This window comes from Cherax quadricarinatus, chromosome 21 (assembly GCF_038502225.1).
Source record: "Cherax quadricarinatus isolate ZL_2023a chromosome 21, ASM3850222v1, whole genome shotgun sequence".
Taxonomy (NCBI): Eukaryota; Metazoa; Arthropoda; class Malacostraca; order Decapoda; family Parastacidae; genus Cherax; species Cherax quadricarinatus.
Genome location: NC_091312.1, coordinates 27,790,486 through 27,807,975, shown reverse-complemented (window position 1 = coordinate 27,807,975; position 17,490 = coordinate 27,790,486). Strand labels below are relative to the sequence as shown.

Sequence of the window (17,490 nt, the reverse complement as noted above, 5' to 3'; positions counted from 1 at the left end):
GGAACTCTGCGGCAAGCTTACTGGCCCCTACTAGGCAGAGTTTTATTCCTCCCTCAAATCCAAACATTCCCACCAGCCTATTGAACGAGCTTCAGCGCCTCATGATAGGTGGGTCCTGGTCAAACCCAACACTTCTCACTCATATATGTACTTGTCTAAGCTATTTAAAGTTCACCAACGTTTTGTCTTGTATGAACCTACTTGGCAGATTGTTGCACTCACTCAGAGTGAAGGAATGGTGATGGTGGAAGGAATTAAGCCACCAGCTGATTTTTTGGGGGGTTATCCAAGGCAATTTACACAATGTATGATAACTGTTCTTATGTGTACCTGTATCTAAATAAACTTACTTGGATGGTGATGGAATAGGGATGGTTGTGGGATGGTGATGGGGAAGGGACAGTGGTGGTGGTGGTGAAAAACAAGCCATTGACTTTTTTTGGGTTATCCTAGGTAATTTATACTGTATGATTATCGCCCTTATATGTCCCTGTACCTAAATAAACTTACTTATAGTGATGGTGATGATGGGATAGTGAGTGGTGGGATGGTAATGATGGGATAGTGACGGTGGTGGGATGGTGATGATGGGATAGTGATGGTGGTGGGACGGTGATGATGAAATGGTGACGGTGGTGGGATGATGGTGTGATGATGACAGGGGTGGGATGGTGGTGGGATAGTGATGGTAGTGGGATGGTGATGAAATAGTGCTGGTGATATTGGGAATGGTGAGTTGTAGTGGGAATGGTGACAGTGGTCCTGGGAATGGTGATAGTGGTATTGAGAATGGTGACAATGGTACTGGGAATGGTGATAGTGGTACTAGGAATGGTGAAAGTGGTAGTTGGAATAGTGATAGTGGGAATGGTGATAGTAGTTGGAAGGGTGATAGTGGGAATGGTGAGTGGGAGTGATAATGGTGATAGTGGGAGATAGTATTAATAATGGTGATAGTAGTATTGGGAATGGTGATAGTGGTATTAGGAATGGTGATAGTAGTATTGAGAATGGTGACAGTGGGAGTGAGAATGGTGACAGTGGCAGTGGGAATAGTGGTAGGGGAAAAATTAACAAGTTGTAGTGGGAACTGTAACAATGACAATGGTGACAGTGGTTGGAGGAATAGTGACAGTGGTAGTGGGAACAGTGACAGTGGTAATGGGAATAGTGACAGTGGTAGTGGGAACAGTGGCAATGGTAGGGGGAAAAGTGAGTGGTAGGGGGAATAGTGACAGTGGTAGTGGGAATAGTGCCAGTGATAGTGGGAATAGTGACAATGGTAGTGGAAGAAATAAGCATATAAAACAGGGAATGGTGGAAGGGGAAAGAGAATGAGAGGGGAGGGAAGGAGAGGATAGCAACGATACACTGAAGAGATACAATGATCCGATGTGTGTGTGTGTGTGTGTGTGTGAGAGAGAGAGAGAGAGAGAGAGAGAGAGAGAGAGAGAGAGAGAGAGAGAGAGAGAGAGAGAGAGAGAGAGAGAGAGAGAGAGAGAGAGAGAGAGAGAGAGAGAACCAAAAAACAAAGCCAGAGAACCCAAAGATCTGTAAAGAACCAGGAGAGAAGCACAAAACACCAGAAATAATTAAAGAGAAAGGGGGAAAGGCACAGAGAACCCAATAGAGAAACAAGGAATAGAATGAAGAAGGGAGGAACAAAAGAAACGGGGAGAGAAACCATAAAATGGCACGAGAAAATAACAAAGAACAGAGCAAACACTTATCAGCGAACAAGGTAACAAAAATTATGGAACACAGAATACCAAGAAAACAACTAAAGAGAACACGCAGAGAACTGTGAGAAACACAAAATTATAATGATAATATATACCTGGAAAGTACTTGAGAGTCTTATCCCAAACCTGTACACTGCCTTAACAACATACTGGATTGAGAAATATGGAAGGAAGTGCAAAATAAACCCAGTGAAAAACAGGGGAGCCGTGGACATAGTAAGAGAACACTGTATTAACATACGTGGTCCAAGCCTATTCAACACCTTACTAGAAGATATCAGAAACACTTCTGAACAAGTCCTCATGAGGAAAGTGGACCACGCATCTTCACCAGGTGTCATATATGTAGGCCAGCGGGCCGCCAGCAACAACAGAGTGGTTGACCAGGCAAGCACTAAACAAGCCTGGCCCAAGACAGAGCTCCGGGAGTAGAAAAAACTCTCAAAACTCATCAAAGGTATAGGAGGGAGAAGTGCAGATAACTAGAGAGAAACACAGTGAAACAGAGATAAGCTAACACAACCTGTTGAAGCGGAAGATGTTAGAAAGAGAAAAAGGAATGAGTTGTGAGTTGTACCTGACTGGCTTGCGCTAGTGGGTCTGATGAGGGGCTCCATTCTTCTAAGGTGGATGTGCCTTGGACCTGACTTGCTTCGGCCAGTAGATTGGGCCAGTAGGTGACTTGGACCTGCCCAGGATAGGCCAGTAGGCCTTCTGCAGTACTCCTTATTTCTTATGTTCTTATATAAAGCATGAAGAACCAAAACAGAAGCAATAACACTGAAAATTGACGAAAACAATGCTGAGCACCAATGAAATTACTAAAAAGAAAAATGTTAACAGGAACACCAAAAAATAACTAAAAAGAAAACAGTTAACCGGAAAAAACGCAGAAAAACAGGGAAGAAGTGCATATAACGAGGAACAGAACTTGGAAGAGAGCACAGAAAATCCGGAAGAAATAGAGAGAACCAGGTGAAAATATTTCACAGAAAACTTTGAAATAAAGACGGACAGGAAAAAGAATAGTCTACCTGGCCTCCAGGTAGACGGATGATCACAAATAAAATGAAGAAACAGCAATCCAAGAAACAGAACCAGAGAACCAAGAACTAAGGGGAACCGCAGAGAAAAGAGTACCTAACAGATGAAGTGCCAGCCATAGAAGAAACTCACTCAAAGAAGCCCACAGTACCAAGGTGAAGCTCACAGAATCAAAGTGAAACCCACAGAACCAAGGTGAAGCCAACAATGCCAATGTGAAGCCCACAATACCAAGGAGCCCACAGAACCAAGGTGGAGCCCACAGTACCCCGAGGTAAAGCCCACAATACCAAGTTGAAGCCCACAATACCAGGGTGAAGCCCACAATACCAAGCTGAAGCCCACAATACCAGGGTGAAGCCCACAATACCAAGGTGACGCCCACAGTACCACGGTGGAGCCCACAGAACCAAGGACACGCCCACAGTAACAAAGTGGAGCTCACAGTACCAAGTTGGAGCTCACAGAACCAAGGTGAAGCTCACAGTACCAAGATGGAGCTCACAGTACCAAGGTGGAGCTCACAGTACCAAGGTGGAGCTTACAGTACCAAGATGGAGCTCACAGTACCAAGGTGGAGCTCACAGTACCAAAGTAGAACTCACAGTACCAAGATGGAGCTCACAGTTCCAAGATGGAGCTCACAGTACCAAGGTGGAACTTACAGTACCAAGGTAGAACTCACAGTACCAAGATGGAGCTCACAGTACCAAGATGGAGCTCACAGTACCAAGGTGGAGCTCACAGTACCAAGGTGGAGCTCACAATACCAAGGTGGAGCTCACAGTACCAAGGTGAAGCCCACAATACCAAGGTGACGCCCACAGTACCAAGGTGGAGCCCACAGAACCAAGGACACGCCCACAGTAACAAGGTGGAGCTCACAGTACCAAGTTGGAGCTCACAGAACCAAGGTGAAGCTCACAGTACCAAGATGGAGCTCACAGTACCAAGATGGAGCTCACAGTACCAAGGTGGAGCTCACAGTACCAAGGTGGAGCTCACAATACCAAGGTGGAGCTCACAGTACCAAGGTGAAGCCCACAATACCAAGGTGACGCCCACAGTACCAAGGTGGAGCCCACAGAACCAAGGACACGCCCACAGTAACAAGGTGGAGCTCACAGTACCAAGTTGGAGCTCACAGAACCAAGGTGAAGCTCACAGTACCAAGATGGAGCTCACAGTACCAAGGTGGAGCTCACAGTACCAAGATGGAGCTCACAGTACCAAGATGGAGCTCACAGTACCAAGGTGGAGCTCACAGTACCAAGGTAGAACTCACAGTACCAAGATGGAGCTCACAGTACCAAGATGGAGCTCACAGTACCAAGGTGGAGCTTACAGTACCAAGGTAGAACTCACAGTACCAAGATGGAGCTCACAGTACCAAGATGGAGCTCACAGTACCAAGGTGGAGCTCACAGTACCAAAGTGGAGCTCACAGTACCAAGGTGGAGCTCACAGTACCAAGGTGAAGCCCACAATACCAAGGTGACGCCCACAGTACCAAGGCGGAACCCACAGAACCAAGTACACGCCCACAGTAACAAGGTGGAGCTTACAGTACCAAGTTGGAGCTCACAGTACCAATGTGGAGCTCACAGTACCAAGGTGGAGCTCACAGTACCAAGATGGAGCTCACAGTACCAAGGTGGAGCTCACAGTATCAAGGTAGAGCTCACAGTACCAAGATGGAGCTCACAGTACCAAGGTGAAGCCCACAATACCAAGGTGACGCCCACAGTACCAAGGTGGAGCCCACAGTACCAAGGTGTAGCCCACAGTACCAAGGTGGAGCTCACAGTACCAAGGTGGAGCTCACAGTACCAAGGTGGAGCTCACAGTACCAAGGTAGAGCTCACAGTACCAAGGTGGAGCTCACAGTGCCAAGGTGAAGCCTACAATACCAAGGTGACGCCCACAGTACCAAGGTGGAGCCCACAGAACCAAGGAGAAGACCACAGTACCAAGGTGGAGCTCACAGTACCAAGTTGGAGCTCACACAACCAAGTTGGAGCTCACAGTACCAAGGCAGAGCCCAGAGAACCAAGGAGAACACAATACCAAAGTGGAGCCCACAGTACCAAGAAACACAGTATCATGAGGTAGCACAGTACCAAGGGGAAGCACAGTAGCTAGGGGAGGCACAGTATCAAGAGGTAGCACAGTACCAAGGGGAAGCACAGTATCAAGAGGTAGCATAGAACCAAGGGAAAACACAGTACCAAGGGGAAGCATAGTACCAAGGGGAAACATAGTATCAAGGGGAAACACAGTACCAAGGAAAAGCACAGTACCAAGGAGAAGCATAGTACCAAGGGGAAGCAGAGTATCAAGAGGAAACATAGTATCAAGGGGAAACACAGTACCAAGGGGAAGCACAGTACCAAGGGGAAGCAGAGTATCAAGAGGAAACACAGTACCAAGGGGAAGCATAGTACCAAGGGGAAGCACAGTACCAAGGGGAAGCATAGTACCAAGGGGAAGCAGAGTATCAAGAGGAAACATAGCATCAAGGGGAAACACAGTACCAAGGGGAAGCACAGTACCAAGGGGAAGCACAGTACCAAGGGGAAGCACAGTACCAAGGGGAAGCAGAGTATCAAGAGGAAACATAGTATCAAGGGGAAACACAGTACCAAGGGGAAGCACAGTACCAAGGGGAAGCACAGTACCAAGGGGAAGCACAGTACCAAGGGGAAGCAGAGTATCAAGAGGAAACATAGTATCAAGGGGAAACACAGTACCAAGGGGAAGCACAGTACCAAGGGGAAGCAGAGTATCAAGAGGAAACACAGTACCAAGGGGAAGCACAGTACCAAGGGGAAGCACAGTACCAAGGGGAAGCACAGTACCAAGGGGAAACAGTACCAAGGGGAAGCAGAGTATCAAGAGGAAACACAGTACCAAGGGGAAGCACAGTACCAAGGGGAAACACAGTACCAAGGGGAAGCACAGTACCAAGGGGAAGCACAGTACCAAGGGGAAGCACAGTACCAAGGGGAAGCACAGTACCAAGGGGAAGCACAGTACCAAGGGGAAACACAGTACCAAGGGGAAGCAGAGTATCAAGAGGAAACACAGTACCAAGGGGAAGCACAGTACCAAGGGGAAACACAGTACCAAGGGGAAGCACAGTACCAAGGGGAAGCACAGTACCAAGGGGAAGCACAGTACCAAGGGGAAGCAGAGTATCAAGAGGAAACACAGTACCAAGGGGAAGCACAGTACCAAGGGGAAACAGTACCAAGGGGGAGCACAGTACCAAGGGGAAGCACAGTACCAAGGGGAAGCACAGTACCAAGGGGAAGCACAGTACCAAGGGGAAGCACAGTACCAAGGGGAAGCACAGTACCAAGGGGAAGCACAGTACCAAGGGGAAGCACGGAAAAGCAAATACAAATACATGAACTAGAACTAAAGGTATTAACACATAGTAAATCGCACAGAGAAATAAGTTAACAGTAGAAGAATCATAAAGGGGAATAATCATAAAAGTTAGTCATGAGAAACTGGAAGGAAAAAGAAAAGAAAGCCAGAGGAAACGAACATTATTAACTATAAAATGAGAAAGGGAAATAATTATTAGGGAGACCCAGAAAAGAAAACTGGAAACTTCTAAGAACTAGAGTCTAGGAGCAATGCAAAAGAAGAATAAACAGACAGGCTACAGTGTCCCGTAGCTTGATTGCTAATGCACTCAACTCACACACTGAGGTCCGGGGATCGATCCCCAGCACGGGTGGAAACATTAGGACGTGTTTCCTTAAGACACCTGCTGTCCATGTTCACCTAATTCCTTATGACACCTGCTGTTCATGTTCACCTATCAGTAAAATAGGTACAAGAGTGTTAATCGACTGGTATGGGTCGCATCCTGGGACAAAACTGACCTAATTTTCCCGAAATGCTCTGCTAGGCCTGTATACCTTGTACCTGTACTTATAAAAATAATAATAATAATTATTATTATTATTATTATTATTATTATTATTATTAAGACGACAACTGGCCATCCGGGGCTCCTTCACACGATCACTCGGCTATATAAATAGATTATCACAGGCAAGCGAGGAAAGACGAGTGATAAATATTTCAGTCTGTGAAGCCCTCGATAACTCAAGCGGATATAAAAATGTGCGAATGCTATATATACACAGAACCTTCAAGGATGGTGCTATAGTGTTGTTGAAGGGCTCTTGTTCAGAAGACTTGGAGTTATTCTCTCTCCCCCTTTACTCGAATCAAACCTGCCATTCTCCAGGCGCTGTGAATGTGATAACAATAGTAAAGATAAAAATGAGCCGAATACGATTCCTGACTAGGACGACCTATAAGTTCTGCCTAGGACGACCTATAAGAGTTCTGCCTAGGACGACCTATAAGAGTTCTGCCTAGGACGACCTATAAGTCCTGCCTAGGACGACCTATAAGAGTTCTGCCTAGGACGACCTATACGAGTTTTGCCTAAGACGAGCTATAAGTCCTGCCTAGGACGACCTATAAGTTCTGCCTAGGACGACCTATAAGAGTTCTGCCTAGGACGACCTATACGAGTTTTGCCTAAGACGAGCTATAAGTCCTGCCTAGGACGACCTATAAGTTCTGCCTAGGACGACCTATAAGAGTTTTGCCTAGGACGACCTATAAGAATTTTGCCTAGGACGACCTATAAGAGTTCTGCCTCGGACGACCTATAAGAGTTCTGACTAGGACGACCTATAAGTTCTGCCTAGGACGACCTACAAGAGTTCTGCCTAGGACGACCTATAAGAGTTCTGCCTAGGACGACCTATAAGAATTTTGCCAAGGACGACCTATAAGTCCTGCCTAGGGCGACCTTTAAGTTCTGCCTAGGACGACCTATAAAAGTTTTGCCTAGGACGACCTATAAGAGTTCTGCCTGGGACGACCTATAAGAGTTTTACCTAGGATGAGCTTTAAGTCCTGCCTAGGGCGACCTATAAGAGTTCTGCCTAGAACGACCTATAAGAGTTTTGCCTAGTACGACCTGTAAGTTTTGCCTAGGACGACCTATAAGAGTTCTGCCTAGGACGACCTATAAGAGTTTTGCCTAGGACGACCTATAAGAGTTTTGCCTAGGACGACCTATAAGAGTTTTGCCTAGGACGACCTGTAAGAGTTTTGCCTAGGACGACCTATAAGTCCTGCCTAGGACGAACTATAAGAGTTCTGCCTAGGACGACCTATAAGAGTTCTGCCTAGGACGACCTATAAGAGTTTTGCCTAGGACGACCTATAAGTCCTGCCTAGGACGACCTATAAGTTTTGCCTAGGACGACCTATAAGAGTTTTGCCTAGGACGACCTATAAGTCCTGCCTAGGACGAGCTATAAGAGTTCTGCCTAGGACGACCTATAAGAGTTCTGCCTAGGACGACCTATAAGAGTTTTGCCTAGGACGACCTATAAGTCCTGCCTAGGACGACCTATAAGAGTTCTGCCTAGGACGACCTATAAGAGTTTTACCTAGGACGAGCTATAAGTCCTGCCTAGGACGACCTATAAGAGTTTTGCCTAGGACGACCTATAAGAGTTTTGCCTAGGACGACCTATAAGAGTTCTGCCTAGGACGACCTATAAGTTTTGCCTAGGACGACCTGTAAGTCCTACCTAGGACGACCTATAAGAGTTCTGACTAGGACGACCTATAAGTTCTGCCTAGGACGACCTATAAGAGTTCTGCCTAGGACGACCTATAAGAGTTCTGCCTAGGACGACATATAAGAGTTTTGCCTAGGACGACCTATAAGTCCTGCCCAGGACGACCTATAAGAGTTCTGACTAGGACGACTTATAAGAGTTTTGCCTAGGACGACCTATAAGAGTTTTGCCTAGGACGACCTATAAGATTTCTGACTAGGACGACCTATAAGTTCTGCCTAGGACGACCTATAAGAATTCTGCCTAGGACGACCTATAAGAGTTCTGCCTAGGACGACCTATAAGAGTTTTGCCTAGGACGACCTATAAGAGTTTTGCCTAGGACGACCTATAAGAGTTCTGCCTAGGACGACCTATAAGAGTTTTGCCTAGGACGACCTATAAGAGTTTTGCCTAGGACGACCTATAAGACTTTTGCCTAGGCCGATCTATAAGTCCTGCCTAGGACGACCTATAAGAGTTCTGCCTAGGACGACCTATAAGAGTTTTGCCTAGGACGACCTATAAGTCCTGCCTAGGACGACCTATAAGAGTTCTGCCTAGGACGACCTATAAGAGTTCTGCCTAGGACGACCTATAAGAGTTTTGCCTAGTACGACCTATAAGAGTTTTGCCTAGGACGACCTATAAGTTCTGCCTAGGACGACCTATAAGAGTTTTGCCCAAGACGACCTATAAGTCCTGCCTAGGACGACCTATAAGAGTTTTGCCTAGGACGACCTATAAGAGTTTTGCCTAGGACGACCTATAAGATTCTGCCTTGGACGACCTATAAGTTTTGCCTAGGACGACCTATAAGTCCTGCCTATGACGAACTATAAGAGTTCTGCCTAGGACGACCTATAAGATTCTGCCTTGGACGACCTATAAGTTTTGCCTAGGACGACCTATAAGTCCTGCCTAGGACGACCTATAAGAGTTCTGCCTAGGACGACCTATAAGAGTTTTACCTAGGACGAGCTATAAGTCCTGCCTAGGACGACCTATAAGAGTTTTGCCTAGGACGACCTATAAGAGTTTTGCCTAGGACGACCTATAAGAGTTCTGCCTAGGACGACCTATAAGTTTTGCCTAGGACGACCTGTAAGTCCTGCCTAGGATGACCTATAAGAGTTCTGACTAGGACGACCTATAAGTTCTGCCTAGGATGACCTATAAGAGTTCTGCCTAGGACGACCTAAAAGAGTTCTGCCTAGGACGACCTGTAAGTTTTGCCAAGGACGAACTATAAGTCCTGCCTAGGACGACTTATAAGTTCTGCCTAGGACGACCTATAAGAGTTTTGCCTAGGGCGACCTATAAGAGTTTTGCCTAGGACGACCTATAAGAGTTCTGCCTAGGACGACCTATAAGAGTTTTGCCTAGGACGACCTATAAGTCCTGCCCAGGACGACCTATAAGAGTTCTGACTAGGACGACCTATAAAAGTTTTGCCTAGGACGACCTATAAGAGTTTTGCCTAGGACGACCTATAAGATTTCTGACTAGGACGACCTATAAGTTCTGCCTAGGACGACCTATAAGAATTCTGGCTAGGACGACCTATAAGAGTTCTGCCTAGGACGACCTATAAGAGTTTTGCCTAGGACGACCTATAAGAGTTTTGCCTAGGACGACCTATAAGAGTTCTGCCTAGGATGACCTATAAGTTTTGCCTAGGACGACCTATAGGTCCTGCCTAGGACGACCTATAAGAGTTTTGCCTAGGACGACCTATAAGAGTTTTGCCTAGGACGACCTATAAGTCCTTACTAGGACGACCTATAAGAGCTGCCTAGGATGACCTATAAGAGTTCTGCCTAGGACGACCTACAAGTCCTGATTAGGACGACCTATGAGTCCTTACTAGGACGACCTATAAGAGCTGCCTAGGATGACCTATAAGAGTTCTGCCTAGGACGACCTACAAGTCCTGATTAGGACGACCTATGAGTCCTTACTAGGACGACCTATAAGAGTTCTGCCTAGGACGTCCTATAAGAGTTTTGCCTAGGACGACCTATAAGAGTTCTGCCTAGGACGACCTATAAGTCCTTACTAGGACGACCTATAAGAGCTGCCTAGGATGACCTATAAGAGTTCTGCCTAGGACGACCTACAAGTCCTGATTAGGACGACCTATGAGTCCTTACTAGGACGACCTATAAGAGCTGCCTAGGATGACCTATAAGAGTTCTGCCTAGGACGACCTACAAGTCCTGATTAGGACGACCTATGAGTCCTTACTAGGACGACCTATAAGAGTTCTGCCTAGGACGACCTATAAGTTCTGCCTAGGACGACCTATAAGAGTTCTGCCTAGAACGACCTATAAGTTCTGCCTAGGACGACCTATAAGTCCTGACTAGGACGACCTATGTGTCCTTACTAGGACGACCTGTGTCCTTAGTAGGACGACCTATAAGTCTTGACCAGGACGACCTATAAGTCCTGCCTAGGACGACCTAAGTCCTGGCTAGGACGACCTATAAGTCTTGACTAGGACGACCTATAAGAGTACTGACTAGGACGACCTGAGCCCTGCCCGAGACGACCCATTCGAGTCCTGCCTAGGACAACCCATACAAGCCTTACCTAGGGGACCCATACGAGTCCTACCTAGGACGACACATACGAGTCGTGCCTAGGACGACACATACGAGTCCTGTCAAAGACGACACATACGAGCCCTGCCTAAGACGACACATACGAGTTCTACCTAGGACGACACGTGAGTCATGCCTAGAGAAACCCATACAAGTCGCGTCTAGGACGACCCATACAAGTCGTACCTACGACGATAAATACGAACCCTGCCTAGGACGACCCATACGAGTCCTACTGAGACGACACATACGAGTCGTGTCTAGGACGACACAGTGTACAAAACCAAAACTGCAGACTGACGCACAAGTCACAAGTTATATTAAGACAATTAGACTATTATAATTAGTGCGTCTGTCTGACACCTGCTGACAAAGGATCGAACCTCAACGACTCCTTGTGCAATTTGACTCACGTAGGCTTAGCGTTTCACATAAATCCAAACTATAACGAGATTTTAATAAAACGTTAAGGTAATTGTAAAAACTTGGAGCGCATTCGAAATTCAAAACATGAAAAAAAATAATGTTCGCAGTGAAAGTATAAACGTAACGGAATATGTGTATCAAGTGCATGAGAAATTTGTCTTACTGAATTGACACTCTGCCTGGCATTCTGACTGCCAGGACCGTGTGCCAGAAGTGTATAAGTGAGCAAGGGAGACAGCTGCCGTCTCCACTTGGCCGTAGCACTCGTTGATCCTCAATGACCCCTGGGAACAGTTCAGCTCCATACTCTCCTGGTTTTGTGGGACGCGTTGTTTGAGGTTGACGTTTTTGATTGTGAACTGACATTTTTAGTTATGACTTGACGCTTTTGGTTGCGAGTGACGTTTTTGGCTGTGAATGACGATTTTTAGCTATAAATGACGTTTTTGGATGTGAATGATGTTTCTGGCTGTGAATAACGTTTTTGGCCGTGAATGTTTTGGCTGTGAGTAACGTTTTTGGCTGTGAATGATATTTCTGGCTGTGAATGACGTTTCTGACTGTGAGTGACTATAGTTGAGGGAAAATCTGACCGTGTTTGCGTTTTAATTGAGTAGACGTTTGGTTGTGAGCTGACGTTAAATGGTGATATTTTTGTTTGCGAGTTAACGTTTTGGCTACTTGTTTTTTGAGCTGATATCAGTTTTGGTTGTGAGATGTCATGCTAGTTGTGAGCTGGCGTTTTGGTTGTGAGTGACATGTTTTACTCAAGATACATTTTTTGGGTGTGGATAACGAGTGAGACCTTTTGGTTGTATGACGTTTTGACGTGGTGGCCCTTTAGTCATGAGTGACGTTTGAATTTAAACAAATTTTAGTTTTTGAGATCAGCTGTTATTGTAACACCTGTTTCAGACCAACCTGTTGTGAGACACGTGTGAGGGATAAGTGTATTACGTCTATTACGTCGTGAGGGAGATATCCTACGTCGTGAGGGAGGTGTTGTACCTCGCGAGGGAAATATTTTACTTCGTGAGAAATGTTTTGCTTCGTGAGGGAGGTATCTTATGTTGTGAGCGAGAAGTCTTACGTGGTGAGGAGGTATCTTACAGCATTAAGTATACATTAAATGGGTATTTTCAGCTGTTGGATATAGGATCTATCTTTTAAGCAAATAAGTAAAGCAGCAGCAGTCAACATGGAATTACAAGAGTTTTTAACTTAGTGATTATCAACGCTTCTCTTGAAGAATGAAAAGATAAGAATATTTAGGTAGTCATACTAAATCCAAACACCAGTAACAGAAAGTGTGGACGGAGGAGAACTATGGAATTACACGTCAACATCCAAGAATATGAAGGTACTCGGAAGAGTGGGGCGTTTTGTGTAGCACAAGAGCAGGGAGTGCAAGATAATGAATGAACACTGGAGAGAACGAGGCCAAAAAAAAAAAAAAAAAAAAAAAAAAAGCTGGATATGCACGAGTGGCAAGCGGTTCGCTTATCTGTTAAGATGACAATGAACGTCAACATACACAGTAGTCAGAATTGTTAAGCGTTTTCGAGGTAGCTTCTGGAAACTGCCCCTTTAACTGTAGGTTCCAAGGTCTCGACGTCTGGCCAGCCAAGCTCTACACGTCACATTTTTCAAGGTCACCCATAAGTTTTTTTTTTTTTTTGCTTGCGCTAAGCGTTCTGACATGCAATTTCTTGCATCCAACCATAAATCTGCTCAGTAATGAAAACAAAATTGTACATAATGAATTATAACTTAAGGGTTCTTCCCTAAGCTAGTTGAACACAGTAAATGAAGTGTGCAACAACGATTGCAGACATTAGGAACAACAAAATGTAAACACCAAGGACCATGCTCAAGAACAGAAATATTTACCTGGTTCTGTCAGTGAAGAAGTCTCTAGACCTGCGCTTGGCGAGGGCGGCGTGGTGAGGGCTAGTAGGCGCGTCTGAGGGCGGCGAGGACCCAGTTGAAGAAATAGAATTGTTTCGGTGGCGTTGACATGGTTGTCCGGGGATCTCGCCGGTCGGAGTGGTACTCAGGCTAATAACTGTGTTATTGTTACTGGTGTTGGGGTTATTGTTATTGATGGCACCAGTGCCTACCGTCACCAGCGTGGGCTTCTGGCTCTGACGGTTTTTTTTCTTCTTTTTGGTTCTATTTTCATCGTCTGATTCTGTTGGGGGTGTCCAATCAAGGTCTTTGCGGAGGTGTCCGCGACTACACAGGCAGGAGCACGCCCTATAAGCCAGATCGTACCCGCGTTTTGTCCATAAGTTTTGCAGGCGTTGTTTCTCTGACCAGGAGCGTGCACGGCCGCACGACCTGAGGAAGGCCAGCACGTGCGTCTCCCATGCAGAGAAGCACTCGCCGTGCATGAGATTACCCACCGTACAGTGCTCGTTGTTACAATGAACGCGGACACAGCCGGTGGGAGAGTCTAGGTTGATGGGCTCGTAGCCCCGGAGACAGCCGCACGCCAGGGGCACGCAGCAACGGACGGTGGTGACGGCGTTGTGGGCCTCGATCACGCCAGGGTCCAGCAGGGGCAGCTCTGCCCCTCCAGCGCCCCCGCCTGTGTTGTGCCGCTGTCGCTGGGGCATCTTAACCATCTGTCCACTGTCTGGGATTAGCTCTTGGTCAGTAAATTGTGTGTTGTGTGCCGTTTTGGGGGTGTGTGTGATACTCAGCTACTGATGTGCTGCAGCCGCTGTCCTCCTCCTCCGCCTGCTAGCTCTGCGTGGAGTGTCATCCACTCTCGCACCTCGCGTCACATAGGTCACAGCCGCGCTCCGTCCATGTCCCTGGGTCGTCTCCGTGACAGACACTAACTGGCTGGCACTACCGCTGCGTCGCTGGCCGCTGCCACTTCAGGCTTCACAAGTCTTCCATTCTTGCTCTCTTGTCGCAACCGACTTGGCAACTGGAACTCAGGGTTTCAAGCGCCTCTGTTTTGGTGCCGTGGGGAAAAGTGGCGTATCCCACATCACAAGGGATAACCTGAATACCGCTCGCCCATTGGCTAGCAAGCTTCTCGCTGGGCGGGGCTTAGAGCCGGTTCTCCCTCTGATTGGTCGGCGCCCTACGACATAACATTACCACGTGGCTCATTCGATTCCTCTGCTACGATAGCACACTTAATTTCGGCTAATGCAGAACTTTTATACTACAACCTGATTTTTATATAGGTGAAAAATATACCGAATATAATGCTGCATTAAATTTAGAGTGGACTTCCATGAAAATTCGCCACAAAACAGGAATATTTGCGGTGTGGGGCGTGAGAGGAGGACTTGCGCGTCTGGGCTGGAGTGAGGAGGTACGTGGCTCTGCCCGCCGCTGTGATACGTTAGATTTTCTTGGTTACATGTTGCACTCTCCAAAATATTTAGTGTAAAACAAGGGTCCGCTCCGCCGCCGCCGCCGCTGGAGTACTCGGCGACCTGGGCTCTGCAAGTCTTCCCACTTGCCTGACAACACTTCCTCCAGGGTACATGATTTCAAGGCCATATGAATGATAACAAGAGTAGTTCTGGCTGGCTATCTTCCAGCTGAGCAGCCAACACACAAACTTAAAAATATATTTTACAATGTAAAAAATCTTCCATCTGGGCAAAAATACACATAAGAGATACTATTTTTTTTTTTTGCAGCATTTAACATAGTCTCAAAAGGCAAATTATATACTGCCTTCATCCTAAACTTGTGGAAATTCAATAATTTGAGTAATATGAATGAAGCATTATTGAACAGCAGGGTGAGCGAAATATGAAGGAAGGATTATCACACACGCTCTCCGATAGTAACAGCCGCCCGTCCCTCCAACACAAGTTTAGCTACACTTCGCTGTGTTGCTCTTCACTTCGTCGCGCAAGTCTGACACGCGCAGAAAGAATTTGGCCTAATTCACCACTCTGAGGCGACGTTACCAATCCTCTGGTGGTTGTCAAGTCGGCCACTACCATGGAGGCTCCATAGAAACCATTACATCCAATACACACACCATGGCTACATTTAACCTTCCACCACACGTAAGAGGCTTACACGCCTTCCGTAACCACCTTTCATACTAAATGATTTTTTTTTAGGGGGGGGACTTTCTCCCGTCACTAATTGTCTTTCACTATAGCCATCGCCGACTATGTACCAATATAAAATTTTAAATTACTAGATAAAAAAATATAGAAATTGAATATAAATTAGAGTTTATGAAGGAGCGTGAGCTGAGTACTAGCAGGGTGTCAGACTCTGTGCTTAGAATAGAACGTGTACACACCAACTGACTGTTCTTTCAACGATGTGCAGCGAGAACGCAGGAGAACACAGCCAGGAGGTATTCTTATATAATCTTTAAACATTCTCGTACAAACACACAAATTTTGCAAGAAGGCTACGACGATAAACTTAAATTTTTAAGAAATACCGATTATAGTCCCAACAACAGCAAGTCGATCAATAAGCAGTATTATACCAGACCAGCAACTGGGAGGCCTGGTTTGGGACCGGGCCGCTAGAGGCAGTGAACCCACGAAATTGTTAACAGGTAACTTCCAGGTAACCACCCCCTATCAGGCAACAAAACTACCCTTTATCAGATATAGTAACCATTGGTAACTATTCTTCCCTATCAGGCTACAACCATTATCCCATCTGGCTACAAGAAGCACCACAACAACTACTACTACCCCTTCCTCAGAAGGCTATAACTACCTCAGTAGGCTGCAACCACCCCCGTCAGGCTACAACAACCACCCCTATCAGGCTATAACAACCACCCGCGTCAGGCTACGATAGCCACCCTACACCTTGCTTCAATAACTTGTCTACTTCCGTTTCCCGCTTCTACAACAGCTAATCTACTGCTGATTTACCCTTGTACGACAACCAGTCTACTTGCCGATTGCAGAGCCTCAAGAATATACATCTACACAAGAACACTGGGTCCAAACTTACACAGTTTTTCGAGGTGAATACCTTTGATGAGTTCCGAGAGTTTTTCTACTCCCGGAGCCCGGCCATTGCCTGACCAACCAGGCTGTTGCTGCCGGCGGCCCGCTAGCCCACATATCCACTACAGCCTGGGTGATCTGGCTCCTGGTGAAGATACTTGTCCAGATTCCTCTTGCAAAATTCTAATAGCAGTTATGTAGCGCTGCATGGAGAAAGGATCAAGTCCCCACGACCTATCCACTCGGAATGACCCACGCGTATTTAGCGCTCAAGATTAATCATAATTATTATTTAGAAACTAGTATAATAATCTTCACTAATTTCAGAAAGTCTTTGTGTCATTCTTGTCTCTCCTCGTACCTTGAGGCTGTCTCCTCACCGCTCCTCGCCACACCCTGGCTGTCTCCTCACAGCTCACCAGACCCTGGCTGTCTCCTCACAGTTCACCATACCCTGGTTGTCTCCTCACAGCTCACCATACCCTGGTTGTCTCGTCACAGCTCACCATACCCTGGCTGTCTCCTCACAGCTCACCATACCCTGGTTGTCTCCTCACAGCTCACCATACCCTGGCTGTCTCCTCACAGCTCACCATACCCTAGCTGTCTCCTCACAGCTCACCATACCCTGGTTGTCTCCTCACAGCTCACCATACCCTGGTTGTCTCCTCACAGCTCACCATACCCTGGCTGTCTCCTCACCGCTCCTCGCCACACCCTGGCTGTCTCCTCACAGCTCACCATACCCTGGTTGTCTCCTCACAGCTCACCATACCCTGGCTGTCTCCTCACAGCTCACCATACCCTGGCTGCCTCCTCACAGCTCACCATACCCTGGTTGTCTCCTCACAGCTCACCATACCCTGGTTGTCTCCTCACAGCTCACCATACCCTGGCTGTCTCCTCACAGCTCCTTACCAAACCCTGGCTGTCTCCTCACATTTTCATCTGCCCTGACTCCTATCTTCTTTTTTTTTCTTTGTCTCCCTTACTCACCACTAGTCTCCCTGGTGGGACAAGGCCTACATAGGCGTGAAACATA

The 17,490-nt window shown here is 46.7% G+C and overlaps 1 protein-coding gene and 1 long non-coding RNA gene across 4 annotated transcripts in view; one reads left to right on the top strand and one right to left on the bottom strand.

Moving 5' to 3' along the window:
* The window catches only part of heca (hdc homolog, cell cycle regulator), a 245,039-nt gene extending 230,599 nt beyond the window's left edge, over positions 1-14,440 (bottom strand). For all 3 annotated transcript variants that reach the window (XR_011392278.1, XR_011392279.1, XM_053777182.2), the window contains exon 1: positions 13,375-14,440. Coding sequence is in view for 1 of the 3 variants with exons in the window: in XM_053777182.2 (XP_053633157.1) it covers positions 13,375-14,111 (737 nt within the window). In the remaining 2 variants the exon portion in view is untranslated. The remainder of the gene's footprint in view (positions 1-13,374) is intronic.
* LOC138853034 (uncharacterized) overlaps positions 1-17,490 on the top strand; it is a 160,703-nt gene that overhangs the window by 19,755 nt on the left and 123,458 nt on the right. The gene's annotated exons all lie outside the window — the stretch shown is intronic.